The 13,780-nt window shown below is 40.2% G+C and overlaps 1 protein-coding gene across 1 annotated transcript in view; it reads left to right on the top strand.

Annotated features, from left to right (window-relative positions):
- Nucleotides 1-5,196, top strand: part of LOC101485278 (NLR family CARD domain-containing protein 3) — a 28,604-nt gene extending 23,408 nt beyond the window's left edge. Inside the window, exons 8-10 of the mRNA XM_076879870.1 lie at nt 25-198; nt 708-754; nt 2,906-5,196. Coding sequence (XP_076735985.1) covers nt 25-198; nt 708-754; nt 2,906-3,450 — 766 coding nt within the window. The 3' untranslated portion in view covers nt 3,451-5,196. The remainder of the gene's footprint in view (nt 1-24; nt 199-707; nt 755-2,905) is intronic.
- Nucleotides 5,197-13,780: the final 8,584 nt, after the last annotated feature.

Genomic DNA, 13,780 nt, shown 5'->3' on the forward strand with positions numbered 1-13,780 from the left:
AGATGGAGTGTTGTGTGTTTTCAGTCTGTCAGGCTGTTTGGTCACAGCTGACGGCTGTAGTTTTCTGGCCTCAGCTCTGAGCTCCAACCCCTCCCATTTGAAAGAGCTGGACCTGAGCTACAATCATCCAGGAGACTCAGGAATAAAGCTGCTCTCGGCTGGACTGAAGAATCCACGCTGGAGACTTAAGACTCTCAGGTATGGGGAAGAGTGTTTGATTGAACAGGAAGAGAGTACTTGAACATATTTATTCTGGATTCAGCTGTGAATGTAGAGAACAGTTAACATAAAACCTACGCTTAAGCTGAGAATGATTTTTGTTGAACAAAATGTGCTTTGCTGATAATCATCCACAGCAGTTCACTTAGTATAGTGTTGTTAGCTACCGTGCTGTTAAATCTTTGTATATATAAATAAAATATTCAAGGATCAGTGTTTGTTGCCTTCTTCACATATTTAGGTTTGTATTACCACAGTCAGAGATCCTGCTGTTGTTCATTTTATTATTTTTAACATTGTATGCTAGCCAACAACAGCCGCAATTAAATTTTTATTGTTATATTTTGATGGAATAGAATATATATTTGAAAATGAATGATTTTCTAATTCTCTGTTTGTCTTCATTAAGTTGTCAGTAATCAGACAATAACTCAGACTGGAAGTAATCTTAATGACATATGATTTTTCCTCTCCCCTCCTCCTTCCAGGTTGGAGCCTGCTGGAGTCCGATGGTTAAAACCAGGTCTGAGGAAGTGTAAGTGTGTTTTTAATGTGATTTATTAAAACAAAGCAGTACACATCCAACCATCTTCTGTCAGGATGCCCGGCTTGTTGACCCAGTGTTTCCAGTTAAGCTTTGTCACCATTGAGTTTTCTATCCCGGTTTCCTGTTTTACTGTCTTAGTTATCTTTCTGTGTGCATTATGTTCTGTTCCACTTCCTATGTATTGTTAGTTAGATTAAGTTCAGCTATGTACTTACGTGTTTCTTATCATCCCCATTATCCAGTGTATTTAATCCGTCAGTTCTCCTCAGTTCCCTGTCTTGTCACAGTCTAATCCATGTGTGTGTTACCCAGTTCCGTTTAAGTCAGCTTATGTTCTGTCCATCCATTCCTTACAATATGCACCATCTACTTCCCCAATCTGCCAGCGAGTCCTGCATTTAGGTCCCCTCTTCTCTCTCACCACACCACACCACGATGCTGATAGAATGACGAGACTCGTGCTGCGAAGACATGATATGAACCCAGTGGACCTCGAATTATACCAGTGGCAGCAGGCAGCATTCTTCTTTCTGGAAAGAGAGCTGGGGGTTAATCTGTGGCTTATGCTCCAACATGAGCATGTCTTTGAGGGGATTCATCTGGCTCTGGAGAGTCCTTGAAGGCACTGCAGTCCTCCACCTGCTGCCTCACCTGCACGCGAGCCTTAGCCATGGGAAATAGGCGCCAACCGCTGATCTCCGGCTGCTCGGTCCTCATGCGTCCACCTACTGCCTCATTCACTAGCACTCCCACCTTGTCGTGTCAAAGCGGTTCCGCCTCCCATCTCTTCCTGATGGAGGTTACATCATTCAGCAGGTCTGTTGTTTCAGCCAAAGCTCCCGCTGCTGCTGCTGCCGCTGCTCTCACAAGCTGCAATATCTGGTGGTGAGTGAGTCAGACATTTTTCCTTCTCACCATAGACCAAATACCATTTCTTCTACTAAAAAAGCCAGTGATTAGTTATTGTCAACCTATGGTGGACTGTCAAAAAAAATGTCATTACCACCCATGCACCCATAAAAACTGTTTTTCCCTTTTTGGCTTCACAAAGGACATTCTTAAGTCCAGATCTGATCACTTCTCTTGTCCTGTCTCCATGCCAAGACCTGTCTCCCAGCCCCAAGACCTGTCTCTCAGCCTGCTCCTGTTCGCAGTGCCGTTAGGGCCCAGCCAGTCCCTGTACCACTCCCCGGGCAGATAGCACTCAGCATTTCCTTGCACCCTTGCCAGTTCCTCAGGTAGGGGCAACTGACGTCCAGCCGTCACCCATTCCCATGCCTGCTCCCAGGGCAAGGACAGCTGAGACCCAGTCCACTCCAGCACCCATACCTGTTCCCCGGGCTTGGGTGACTGGTGTCCAGCCAGCTCCTGCACCTGTCCCTGCACTGAAGCCACTCAACCCATCCCTGCATCCATACTTGTTTCTCGAGTTGGGACGGCTAGGGTCTGGCCAATTCCTCCACCTGTTCCGGTGCCAAGTCTCCACCAGAGGTTTCCCACCTGCGGGTCCTGCTTTTTCTCCACTAGAGAGCTTTGCCAAATCACGCCACCAGCAACCTTCCCACCTGTTAGAGGTGTCCCATCACCTCTGCTGGTCCACAGTGGAGCATCGCGGGTGCTGCCGCTGGCCACACAACCACCCACCTGAACTGATTTGTCTTTGGCACTGGCCACACAGTTGCCCACTCGAACTGATTCATCTTACGTGCTGTCCATGCGGTCATCCACCCAAATTGAGTCATCTTAGCAACTGGTCACGCGGCTGCCCACCGAAACTCATTTATTTTCAACTCATTATCCAGTATATTTAAGTCATCGGTTTTCCTCAGTTACTTGTCTTGTCCTCTAATCTGCATGTGTGTTTTCTGGTTCAGTTCAGTCTACCAGTCATTCAGTTTCAGTCAGTTTATGTTCTGTCCGTCCAGTCCTTGCAATAAACACCATCCACATCGTCAATCTGCCTGCAAGTCCTGCATTTGGGTTCTCTCTTCTCTCTCACCACACCACAACACTGACATCTTCAAACTGTCACATCACTGATTTACATCTCCGATGTCAGTAGTCATCATCAAAGTGTTAATCAATGAACAGATGATGGATCCATAACTGCAGTTGGATTGTGTTTCTTCTCTCCATCAGATTCCTGTCAACTCACAATCGACACAAGCACAGTAAATAGAAACCTCAAACTGTCTGACAACAACAGGAAGGTGACACATAATATTATGGAGGTTCAGTCATATCCTGATCATCCAGACAGATTTGATGTTTGGCCTCAGCTGCTATGTAGTAATGAACTGACTGGTCGCTGTTACTGGGAGGTCGAGTGGAAGGGAAACATTTCTATATCAGTGAGTTACAGAAGAATCGGAAGGAAAGGAAACAATGATGACTGTTGGTTTGGACTCAATGATCATTCCTGGAGTCTGCACTGCACTGATGGTGGTCCTCAGTTTGTCTGTCACAATTGCAGATCCACAACCATCCCCCCCTCCTCTTCCTACTCCTCCTCTGTCTCTAACAGAGTAGCAGTGTATGTGGACTGTCCTGCTGGCACTATGTCCTTCTACAGAGTCTCGTCTGGCACTCTGATCCGCCTCCACACCTTCAACACCACATTCACTGAACCTGTTTATCCTGGATTTTTATTGTCTTTTCATGGTGCCTCAGTGTGTCTGTGCTGAGTTGAGTATAAAGAGTGTCCTCCTGTTAGAGAAATACTCTACGCATTTTAAGGTTAATGGATTCAATGAGTTGATGTTTTAAACTGTTCTAAATGATTCCTTGTAAACTTCTTCCTCTTCACTCCTTTAAAGATGGAAGCTACAATTATTCAAGGATCCATTCTTAGGAATATTTTAATGTGCCTGAATAGCACTGCATATGCTGTGTTTCACTTTAGTTTGAATGAAACATGAAATCTATCACAAAGGGCCCTGGAGTAGAATCTGGTGGATTTTGGTAATATACATTAGATTTGTTTTGATGCTAATTTTTTTTAAGCTGTTTCATTGTTATGATTTCAGATCTGAATTTTATAAAATGCTGCATCAAAAACAAAGACAGATGTGTTTGTCCACAAATGACAACTACCTCCAAAAGCACCTTTTAAACAACCTTCTGTATTTTGAATACATTGCTCAGTTTGAGCTGATGTTTGATATCATTACTATTTTTCATGACTTTTTCAATCACTATCATATTTTACTGTTTCTATTTGAATTTTAGCTTAGAGCTTATTTTTATTGTATGCATATCTCTAATGCAGCCACAGCAAAACAGCTGCCGGATGTCATGATCCTGGGTCTGGTGACCCAGTGCTTGTGTTTTGATTATTTATTAATATTTAATCTTCTTTGATTTAATGTTTTTCATAGTTTAGTCTTTTGTATATCTAGCTTCCTAAGGCTACACTAATCCGGATAAATTTTAAAACATTTTTGGCTAAAAACACTACGCGTCCACACTAGTGTTTTTAATCATTTCCGAACAGTTGTTCGTCAACACTGAAACACCTGAAACGCTTATGTTACTGTTTTGCGCATGAGTGAAATGTAAGATGATTCAACCTGCGTTATTTCTGTCTGCCGTTTATTTACTTTCCGGCTATTCATCGCAAAACATCGCACCAAAATGTTGAGGAAAAGCACAGAGTTTTTTAAATGGACTAATAATGAGATGTAGTTGTTGCTGTGAGTAACACAAAAGTACAAAGTTGCAAAACTGATTGAAAATTAAAGAATTTGAAGAAAAGCTATCTGAAGCATGTACAAACTGATATTAATTAATCTTTAATAGGGCTGTCAAAATTGAGAGCAAACAAAACAACTACTGTATAATGCTCTCTGCTATCTTAGTTTAATTAGTCACATGACTGCATCACATGACTAAAATGCGTCATTGTTTCCGAAAGCCAGTGGTTACGCTGTCCACACTGCGACAGCGTTTTCAAATGTATCCGCTTTGGAGAAAGGTTTCAAAAAGTTTTCCTTGACCAAAAACGCCATCTCAGTGTGGACGGAAGGCCAAAACAGAGAGAAAAAGAGTCTTTTTCAAACGAAAATGTATTAGTGTGGACATGACCTAAGTTATTTAGTATTTTGTGATTTCTAGTTCTTAGGTTTTGTTCCTGTGCCTTCCATGGTTTGTGTGTTATGTCTCTAGTGTAGGTTTAGTTCTTTCTCCATGTTTATTCCCAGTTCTGTATCTCAGTGTGAATTACACATATATATTTTATTGTGATAGTTCTGTTTCCCGTGTGATGGTATTCTGTTTGTATGCCATCGGAGTGCCATATGGCTGAGCACACACGGTCTGGGTTCAAGTCTAACCCACGACCCTTTGCTGCACGCCTTCCCCTCTGTCTCTCCTCCACTTTCCTGTCACTCTTCACTGCACATCTATTTGATAAAGGATGAAAAAATGTTGAAGGGCTTGGGTAACTGTTCATTTCATTATATTTTGAAAATGGGAAGCAGGCGCAGTAATTAATAGAAATGTGCACACATTCATGGAAATGCAAAATATATGTCAATAACAGTTTGTACAACTCTGATGAGCCGTGGTATGACCACCTTTATTCTTCAACACAGCCTGAAATTTCTTAGGCAGGTTTCTTGTAATTTTTTAAAGTAGTCTTCCGGAATAGTTCTCCAGGATTTGTGAATGACATTCTGCTCCACCGTGTTTTACAAATGGCTGTAGACATTCACTGTTGATCCTCTCTCTTGACTTCCACACATACTGATAGTGATTTATGTGTTTTCATCACTCCATCAGACCTGTTGCCACCTGTTGATTTTGACACAGAGTTCCTATGTAATTTGGCATACCCCGTATTTTTCTCCCCATTTCCCTTCCTTAGCAGTGGCTTCTTGACAGCCACTCTTCCACTGGGACCACCTGTGATTATTTTAAGTGAACAGTACAAGGATCAACTGAAAGTCCAGAGGTATATCTTAGGTCTTTGCTGAATTTATGTTGTATATTTATGTTTGAATGATTAATCATTCAAACATAAATATACAACATATATTTATGTTGTATATTTATGAATTTATGTTGTATATTTATGTTTGAATGATTAATCATATTTATGTTTGAATGATGAATCATTCAAACATAAATATACAACATAAATTCAGAAAACAAACAAAAAACATTTTTCTAAAAATGGTCAATTACAGGGACTGGACTAAATATGAGTGAAAAAAAGGTGGAATGTCCAAAGATAACTATTGCTTAAGAACACTTTTTAATTTTAATTTTTAAGAAGTCTGAACCCTATCCCTAGTTCTTGAGACATTTTATGATTCTACTTCATTTGCTCTCAACAACCTGACTGCCTCGGACTCTAGACTGTACCAAGATACCTTCTGGATTCAGTCCAGCGTGACATGTGAGAGAAACATCAGCCTGACGGTGTGTATGACAGTAAGTAAGAAAACAATGGATATTTGATAACCAAATAACCACCACTGAAACTTGCTGAAGTAGGTGAAAAAAAAAACCTATATAAAGAAATGATATCTGCTCAAACATTAAAGTGACACACTAATGAACAAATAGTTAGGATCAGATCAGATTCTGAATAATAAGTATTTGAAGCAGTTGGCATGATGAGGATCAACCTCTTTGTTAATATTTTTATATCTCTCCTGTCGTATTAACTGTAGAAAAATAAACAGAAAAAAATGAAATCAAATTAGAGAAATAAACATTTCTGATGGTTTTACTTTTTGGAAAATTAAAAATTAAAAAAACAGAGAGTCACTTAATGGAAAATGAGAATGAGGAGATTGTGCCATCTACTGGTAAGAGTGAGTCAGCTGCTGAAGACTTAGTGTCAAAATAAGGACATAAACAGCAAATTCATACAGAAACTTATAAACACCTGTTTGTATGTTGTGAAAAGTAAAAGGGAAGAAGACAGCATTATTAAATTGAGATTGCACCTTTAATTTGGTTTCTAAGCTCAGGAGACTTTGAAGTGCTCTCTGAAGGAGTGCTGCATTGATTTGGAAAGTGATGAGGACAAAAGTATTGTTCAGATCTTCCTTTAGAATTTAAGATAATTTAAGATAATTTTCATCTAAATGGGACAAAGTAACCATTCCCTGGGTCACTCTGAGGAACCACTGTCCATTTCTCTGGTGCATTAATGACAGACCTCTGTCATACTGTGACACTTCCTCCTTCATGTTTGACAGCTGATGTCACACACTGTGGAACCATCCTTTCGCCTACTTGACGGCCCACAAAGATCCTCCGTGATGAACCGAAAATTTAAAATTTTGATTTCTAAGTCCATAATACCTTATTCCAGTCGTCCAATGGTGGTGTGTCATGGCACAGGCAAGCCTCTTTGTCCTATTCTAATGTCTTAGCAATGGCTTTCTTGCTGCCACTTGTCCTGTCAAACCTACAGCTCGAAAATCTTCTCTTCACAGTTGAAACTGAGACTTGCTAATTACGACCAATATTAAACTGTGCTTGAAGCTATTGTCCTGTCAGCCACCTTTTATGCAAGCTGTTAACTTTCGAAAATTGTCATCTGATTCAGTTGTGGCTTTGGCTCTGCCAGACCTCTTCCTGTCAAAGTTTGTCCCAGTTTCTGAGTGCCTTCTGATGGTGAAGGAAACTGTACTCACTGACACCTTTACGTTATTTTCAATATCTCTTTAGGTGTTATTTTTAAGTGTTATGATGGTCTGTCTGTCTTTGATTGTTAATTGCTACTTTCTACAGTCCAATACTGTCCAGCTGTTGCTCACGAGGGTATGGTACCACAGTGGGTTCCAACACTGCTTTTATACAGACAGAGGAGGTTGTATATAATGTAGAAAAGTTGGAACACCTGTAGGAATTAGTAGCACCTTTCAAGGCTTGATCAACCTCCTGTGTTATAGAACAGCTTTCAATTGTTAACCCATGTTGTTGTGTCTCAAAAGGCCTTTTTGTATAATTCTGAAATGTACATTATGTTTCAGTTTTGACCTTACCTTACCTTTCTTTTAAACCTCTGGTATTTCAACACTTACCTTTGTACCATTTCAAGTTAGTCATTGGACTTGGACAACTTGAAATGCAACAAATAACTGGAAAAATTGGGGTACTCTTGAGAAACAAAAGTTTCTCAAAGGTTTAATTTTTGCCTCTGATGGTGGTGTTCTTAATGTCTTTTTTTCTACAGATATCTGTTCTTTTTGAATTTTGTGTCCAGCAACATGTTTCAATTATTTGTCTCAGACCCAACAAAAGGCTGCATCGTCATTGGCTGACCTATCTAGGAAGCTTTGAATTGTGAAAGTACCAGATCCATAATGGATATTTACATAATTTCATTTATCTGCACTCATTTATAACAAAGTCTGAATAAAGTTCAGGTGTTGATGCTGCTCATTGATTGGATGGTTGGTTTCATCTCTGCTCTCAATCTTTACTGCACAGGTGAAGGTAGAAAGTGTTACTGGATTTATAGACTGGAAACAGAGAAACAGACTGCTTTGCAGTAAAAATGCTATTTTCTAAACAAATAATTAAATAAAACACACACACACACACACACACACACACACACACACACACACACACAGTCCCTTTCACTGGTCCTGCTTCAGCATTCAAAGCGCTTTATACAACTTGCCTCATTCAACCATTCACTTTTTCTACATAAGTGCTCTAGCTAACAGTAGCATACATTCATACTCTAATAGATGGATCAGAGAGCACCTACAGGTTCGTATCTTACCCAAGGATATTTGGCTGATAACAAGGAGAATTTAGTTCCACATTGATGCAGGCACTGAGTGAATACATAATGTGAGGGTCTGTTCAGTTAAATATTTCTTGTTTGATGCTTGAAAAGCCCCTGGACTGGTTCGACCCTGGTCGCTTTTACACAACACTGGATTGAACCAAGGGTTACCAGCAAATTCCCTTGTCTGCGGAGTTCAAGGAAAAAACAACCTTCTCCACTCCGTAGTTTGTACCAATTTGTCACACTTTCATTTGGCTTGCTCAGAGGCCCTGCCACTTTTCAGTGCCTAATGGAATGGGTGCTGCATATGCTGCCACCTACTTAAATGACATCATCATCCACGTCAGGATGATGGAGGAGGAGGAGAGAGAGCAATATGTTAGCTGAAAAGCTGCTCAGACAGAGTGTGTCAAGCTCATAATCAATAAAGCATATAGCAAAGTGCAACACCGTGTGAACTTTACTTTAAATTAAATAAATCTGATCTGAATTATAATCTGTATAATTTAGGTATAATCTTTATAATCTGAATTAAAGTGTGAATCAAACCTGAATTGTCAGCCTTTATTTAGCTCTGTTAAATAACATGTTGTTACTGTTGATGCATCACAAAGATCAGGTGTAGTGCAAACTGAAACTATGCTGCATGCAGTTACTAGTTTTTCTAGTTTGCTGATGGGAAGTTCTGCGGAAGAACGTTTCTTGAGTGACAACACCCAACATAATAAAAAATACTATAAAAATACTTGAGACAATAACTGCGCGTGTCAAACACAGCAAAGCGAACCTCTGGTGAAATAAAAGAACTGTGACTGCCGCTGCCTTTTCTCCTTTAGTTGGCACCAGAGCAAAGAGGCGGACAGGACGTGTGAAATAAATTACATTTTAGAAACCTAAGTTTTATATTTTTCTATTACCTTTTTTCCCCCACTGCTCTGTCTGCTGTTGAAGGGTTTTCCTTCTCAGAGTAACAACTGGTGTCCATGTGTATTTGATTCTTCATCTTCAAACATGAGTCTTTAAACCCTGAAGAGTGTGACTGTTTTGCATTGACTGATCGTGACAGTTTATCTGAATCTGAAAGCTTAAAAGAGAAACACACAAAAATCTAAATTTCCTGCAGAGCTTGTAACTCCATCACAGTAGTTAGTACAAACTAACCTGTTTATCCTGCACAGTTAGTCTACCTCTGTTTGTTTTGCAACACGCTTCACAATATGAAAAAAACATAATGGTAAATGGCCTGTATTTGTATAGCGCTTTACTAGTCCCTAAGGACCCCAAAGCGCTTTACACATCCAGTCATCCACCCATTCACACACTGGTGATGGCAAGCTACATTGTAGCCACAGCTACCCTGGGGCGCACTGACAGAGGCGAGGCTGCCGGACACTGGCGCCACCAAGCCCTCTGACCACCACCAGTAGGCAACGGGTGAAGCGTCTTGCCCAAGGACACAACGATTGAGACTGCCCAAGCCGGGGCTCGAACCAGCAACCTTCTAATTACAAGGCGAACTCCCAACTCTTGAGCCACAATCACCATAATGTCACATGTACAAACCCAATATCTGATTTAAAAACATGAAGACTTCCATGTAAGCTTTACATGAGCAGTCCTTACCTTTGACTCTAACGTCTCTTCTTCCTTTCCTATCTTTGTTACCTTTCTCCATCTCTGAGTGAAGTTAGCTTTCTTTTCTCTCCCTGTGAAGTATAGCAGCTGGACCATTGGCTAGCAACACACTGTGTGAGAAACTTTACACATACAGTTGTGCAAAAAAAACCCTGTCCCACTTTTAATCCCTGGGTTTGGTGCCCGTCATCTCTTTTTATGGCACATTCTCTGCTAAATAATAAGTGAACAGGACTGCCTTTCATGTGTTCCTGGTACTCTCAAATTGGCTCGATGTTTGGAGAACCATAACCTTAACTGTGTTAAACCAAAAGTGAAAATATAAGAAGTAGAAAGTACAGATATTTGTTTAAAAATGTAGGAAGTAAAAGCAAAAAGTATTTGTACTTAGTTACTTCCCACGTGTGAGTAAATGTAACATCCATTGAAAGAGCATTTCTACACTCAAGCACTAATCAGGTTCAGAGGAATGACTGGAGAGACAGCCGGCTGAAATCTGTTTTCCTAATATTTCTGCTCTGAAGTGTACTAATATAATCAAAAACAAAACAAAAAGGGATTCCCAATAACAAAAGCGAAAAATCTTTTTATGTTCAGATTTATTTTTCTGAATCTCCACAGCAGCAGGTGGAGGAGGTGGTGCCCTCAAGCAGCAGATTCTGTTTGCTCCTTTGACTTTGGTTCTACAATCAGAAGGAAGTTGGTTTACAAAGAGGGAGGAGAATTCAAATGGCTTTCGGACAAAGGACAAACTATACTTTAATAAACTGAGGATGGATGGATTATGCCAAACTTTTAATTTTGTTAAATGCTGAAGCTTAAAAAATGGATTCAGAAGTGAGTGTAAGAGGTTAGTTAGTTTGTTTTTGAATGTCACAGCATATCTAAGTGAAAAACTCAAGTCAAAGTTTGTTTCTTTAGCATATTTAAAATAACCTCAACTGACCAAAGTACTGCACAGTCTAAACAGAATGTGCCTAATTAACTGTGATTAAAATGACAATTAATACTAGAGTTGTAGTCAAGATCGCCTAAACCGAGACCAAGACAGACCGAGTCAAGACCAAGACAAAGGTGAGATGAGACCAAGACCGAGACAAAAAAGTCTTTACAGTTTTTCTCAGTCGCTTTGGTGCGTTTCTCAGATCAGAATTGAAATTCTCATAACTATTAGTTCAACCTCCACAACACTCAGTCATTTGTGCACATCATAGTAGCAATTTCTCCTCTCTCTGAACAAACTGCAAATGATTTTGGACATGAATCAGTTGCTTCCATACATTTCCCTGCTGCTTTCTGACATTTCCATTTGCTTATGTCATGTCAGTCAAAAGTAATCATACCTATGGATGCTGAATAGTCGTTCCCAATAAAACTAATAGTCATGCATCCATTGCTTGAGTCATCACACACAAAATTGTTGAACTAGTTATCACATGCCAAATATTGGCCATCTGTCAAGCAAATCCTATACCTTTCTGTATCATTTTTCCTGGAAATGTCTCCGAAATTGAACAATTGATCTCAGGTGAATTACAGCTGTCACTCATGAGGAGGCGTGTGAAAGTTTAGTTGTAACCAATGACAAACAACTTGTTCACTGTCAATTATGGATGAATCCTGTGAATCCCCAATTGGCAAGCATATATAAACTGTGCAGGAGCTAGTGTGTACCATTTCTACATTTCTGTGACACAAAATGGAAGGTCAGCACCGTGGAAGAGGGGTGAGGATGGGGGGAGGAAGGGGAAGGGGAAGAGGGAGAAGAGGCAGATATAGGCGGATTCCTAATGAAATAAGGGCTACAATTGTGGACCATGTTGTCAATCACGGCCTCACCATGGAGGAGGCTGGTCGAAGGGTGCAACCCAATATTGGAAGAACTACTGTCAGTTCAATCATTCAAACATTCCGTAGGGAAAACAGGTATGCAAACAGTAATACACTGTACTGTACTGTGCCATCTCAGACACATCACATGTTACTGTACTGTATTTGCAATTTCACAAAAAGTTCACTCTGCACCACATAGGATTGTAAGACAACCTCGCGGAGGCGGAAGAGGGCCCCTTCTTACCCCACAGCAAGAAGAAGCCATTTGTGCAATGGTCATTGCAAACAATGCAATAAAGCTGAGAGACATACAAAGCGCTGTCATAGAGAATTACACGGTATTTGGCAATATTGAATCTGTTCCAATTTCAACAATTGACAGAGTACTCAAGACAAATGAAATCCACATGAGCAAATGGCCCTGCTAGCAGCCATGGATGCAGCATGTGACGACATCACAGCAGGGTCCTGCAGAGGATGGAGTCGCCACTCCAGGAGATATTTTCCTCGCTGCATTGCGAGGGATAACATCTGTTGTGATGTAGATGAAAATATGTGGCCAGACAGACAGGAGCATCTGGATGTGCCAGAATGATTTACTGTACTGTTACATGTGCTGTTTATTGTTCACATTAGTGCACAGCTCTACCAAATGGGTGATTTTATGTTTACATGTATTCTACAGTGCACAAGTGACTGTAGCATATTTTTCTTTTGCACAATTCTGTAGGATTACAAACACTTCTACACAATGGAAATGTGAAACGTACGTATTCAGTGTCTCAGTTACTCCCAAGACTCCCATAACATCTACAGTGACTTTACTGCACATTTCAGATGGCTGTACAGGTAGGCCATAGTGCTGTCGTCAGCATTTTCAGGTGTCACCAATTTTTTTTTGCAATGGGAAACACTGAAATTATAAACTATTATAGTGGAAACATGACAATGTCATTTGACTATCTTGTTCATAAAGATGGTGTCAAGACTTTTCATTTTGATGGCACTGACAGTTTCATTGACATGGATACTTGGTTTTGAGGTATGGATAATCAATTCTGTGCATGTGACGTGCTTTTGCAGGCTATCCACTAGGTTTTGCAGTTTGCACTAATTGTTTTGGGAAATGCACTAACTGCTGTGCAAATGTTAATGGTGTTCTGAGAAACGCACTAAAGCGACTGAGAAAAACTGTAAATTAAGAGGGGATGGCAGTAAAAACTCCGGAGCTCTGATGTCAATAGGAGACTGCCATTCTAATTGTAGAATGATCTCGCTGCATTCTTGGGAAGTCTGGTCTTCCGTGTGAACTTACGAGGTCCAGACTAAATAAAACGTGAGTATGGACTCGCGTACTTGAGTATTTGGAAATGGCCTAACAGTCTGCAGTTTATGAACTAACCTCAGCTAACGCCAGCTAACTATGTTAGCTCGTGGCTAGGTAACATACACTCTTAAAAATGCTGGGTTATTTTCATAACTCAACTGCTGGGTAAAAGCCTTGGGTTAGTAGGTTGGGTTATTGTGACCAAATATTGGTTCTGAAATCATGACTCAGGAGTTGGGTTGGTAATGTACCGAGTTCTTCAGTTCACTTCATAGCTTGACTAACTCTGTTAGGTCAAAATTTGCTTGGGGTATTTGCTATTTAGAGATCACTGTATACAGAACAAATAAAGTATGAGATTGGGTGTGGCATTTGTAGGAAAAAGGTAAAAAAAAAAAAAAAGAAAAAAAAGAAAAAGGAACACAGTCTACCTAAACTGTTTAATTTAATTCAATTATTT

The sequence above is a fragment of the Maylandia zebra genome, linkage group LG23, assembly GCF_041146795.1.
Source record: "Maylandia zebra isolate NMK-2024a linkage group LG23, Mzebra_GT3a, whole genome shotgun sequence".
Lineage (NCBI taxonomy): Eukaryota > Metazoa > Chordata > Actinopteri > Cichliformes > Cichlidae > Maylandia > Maylandia zebra.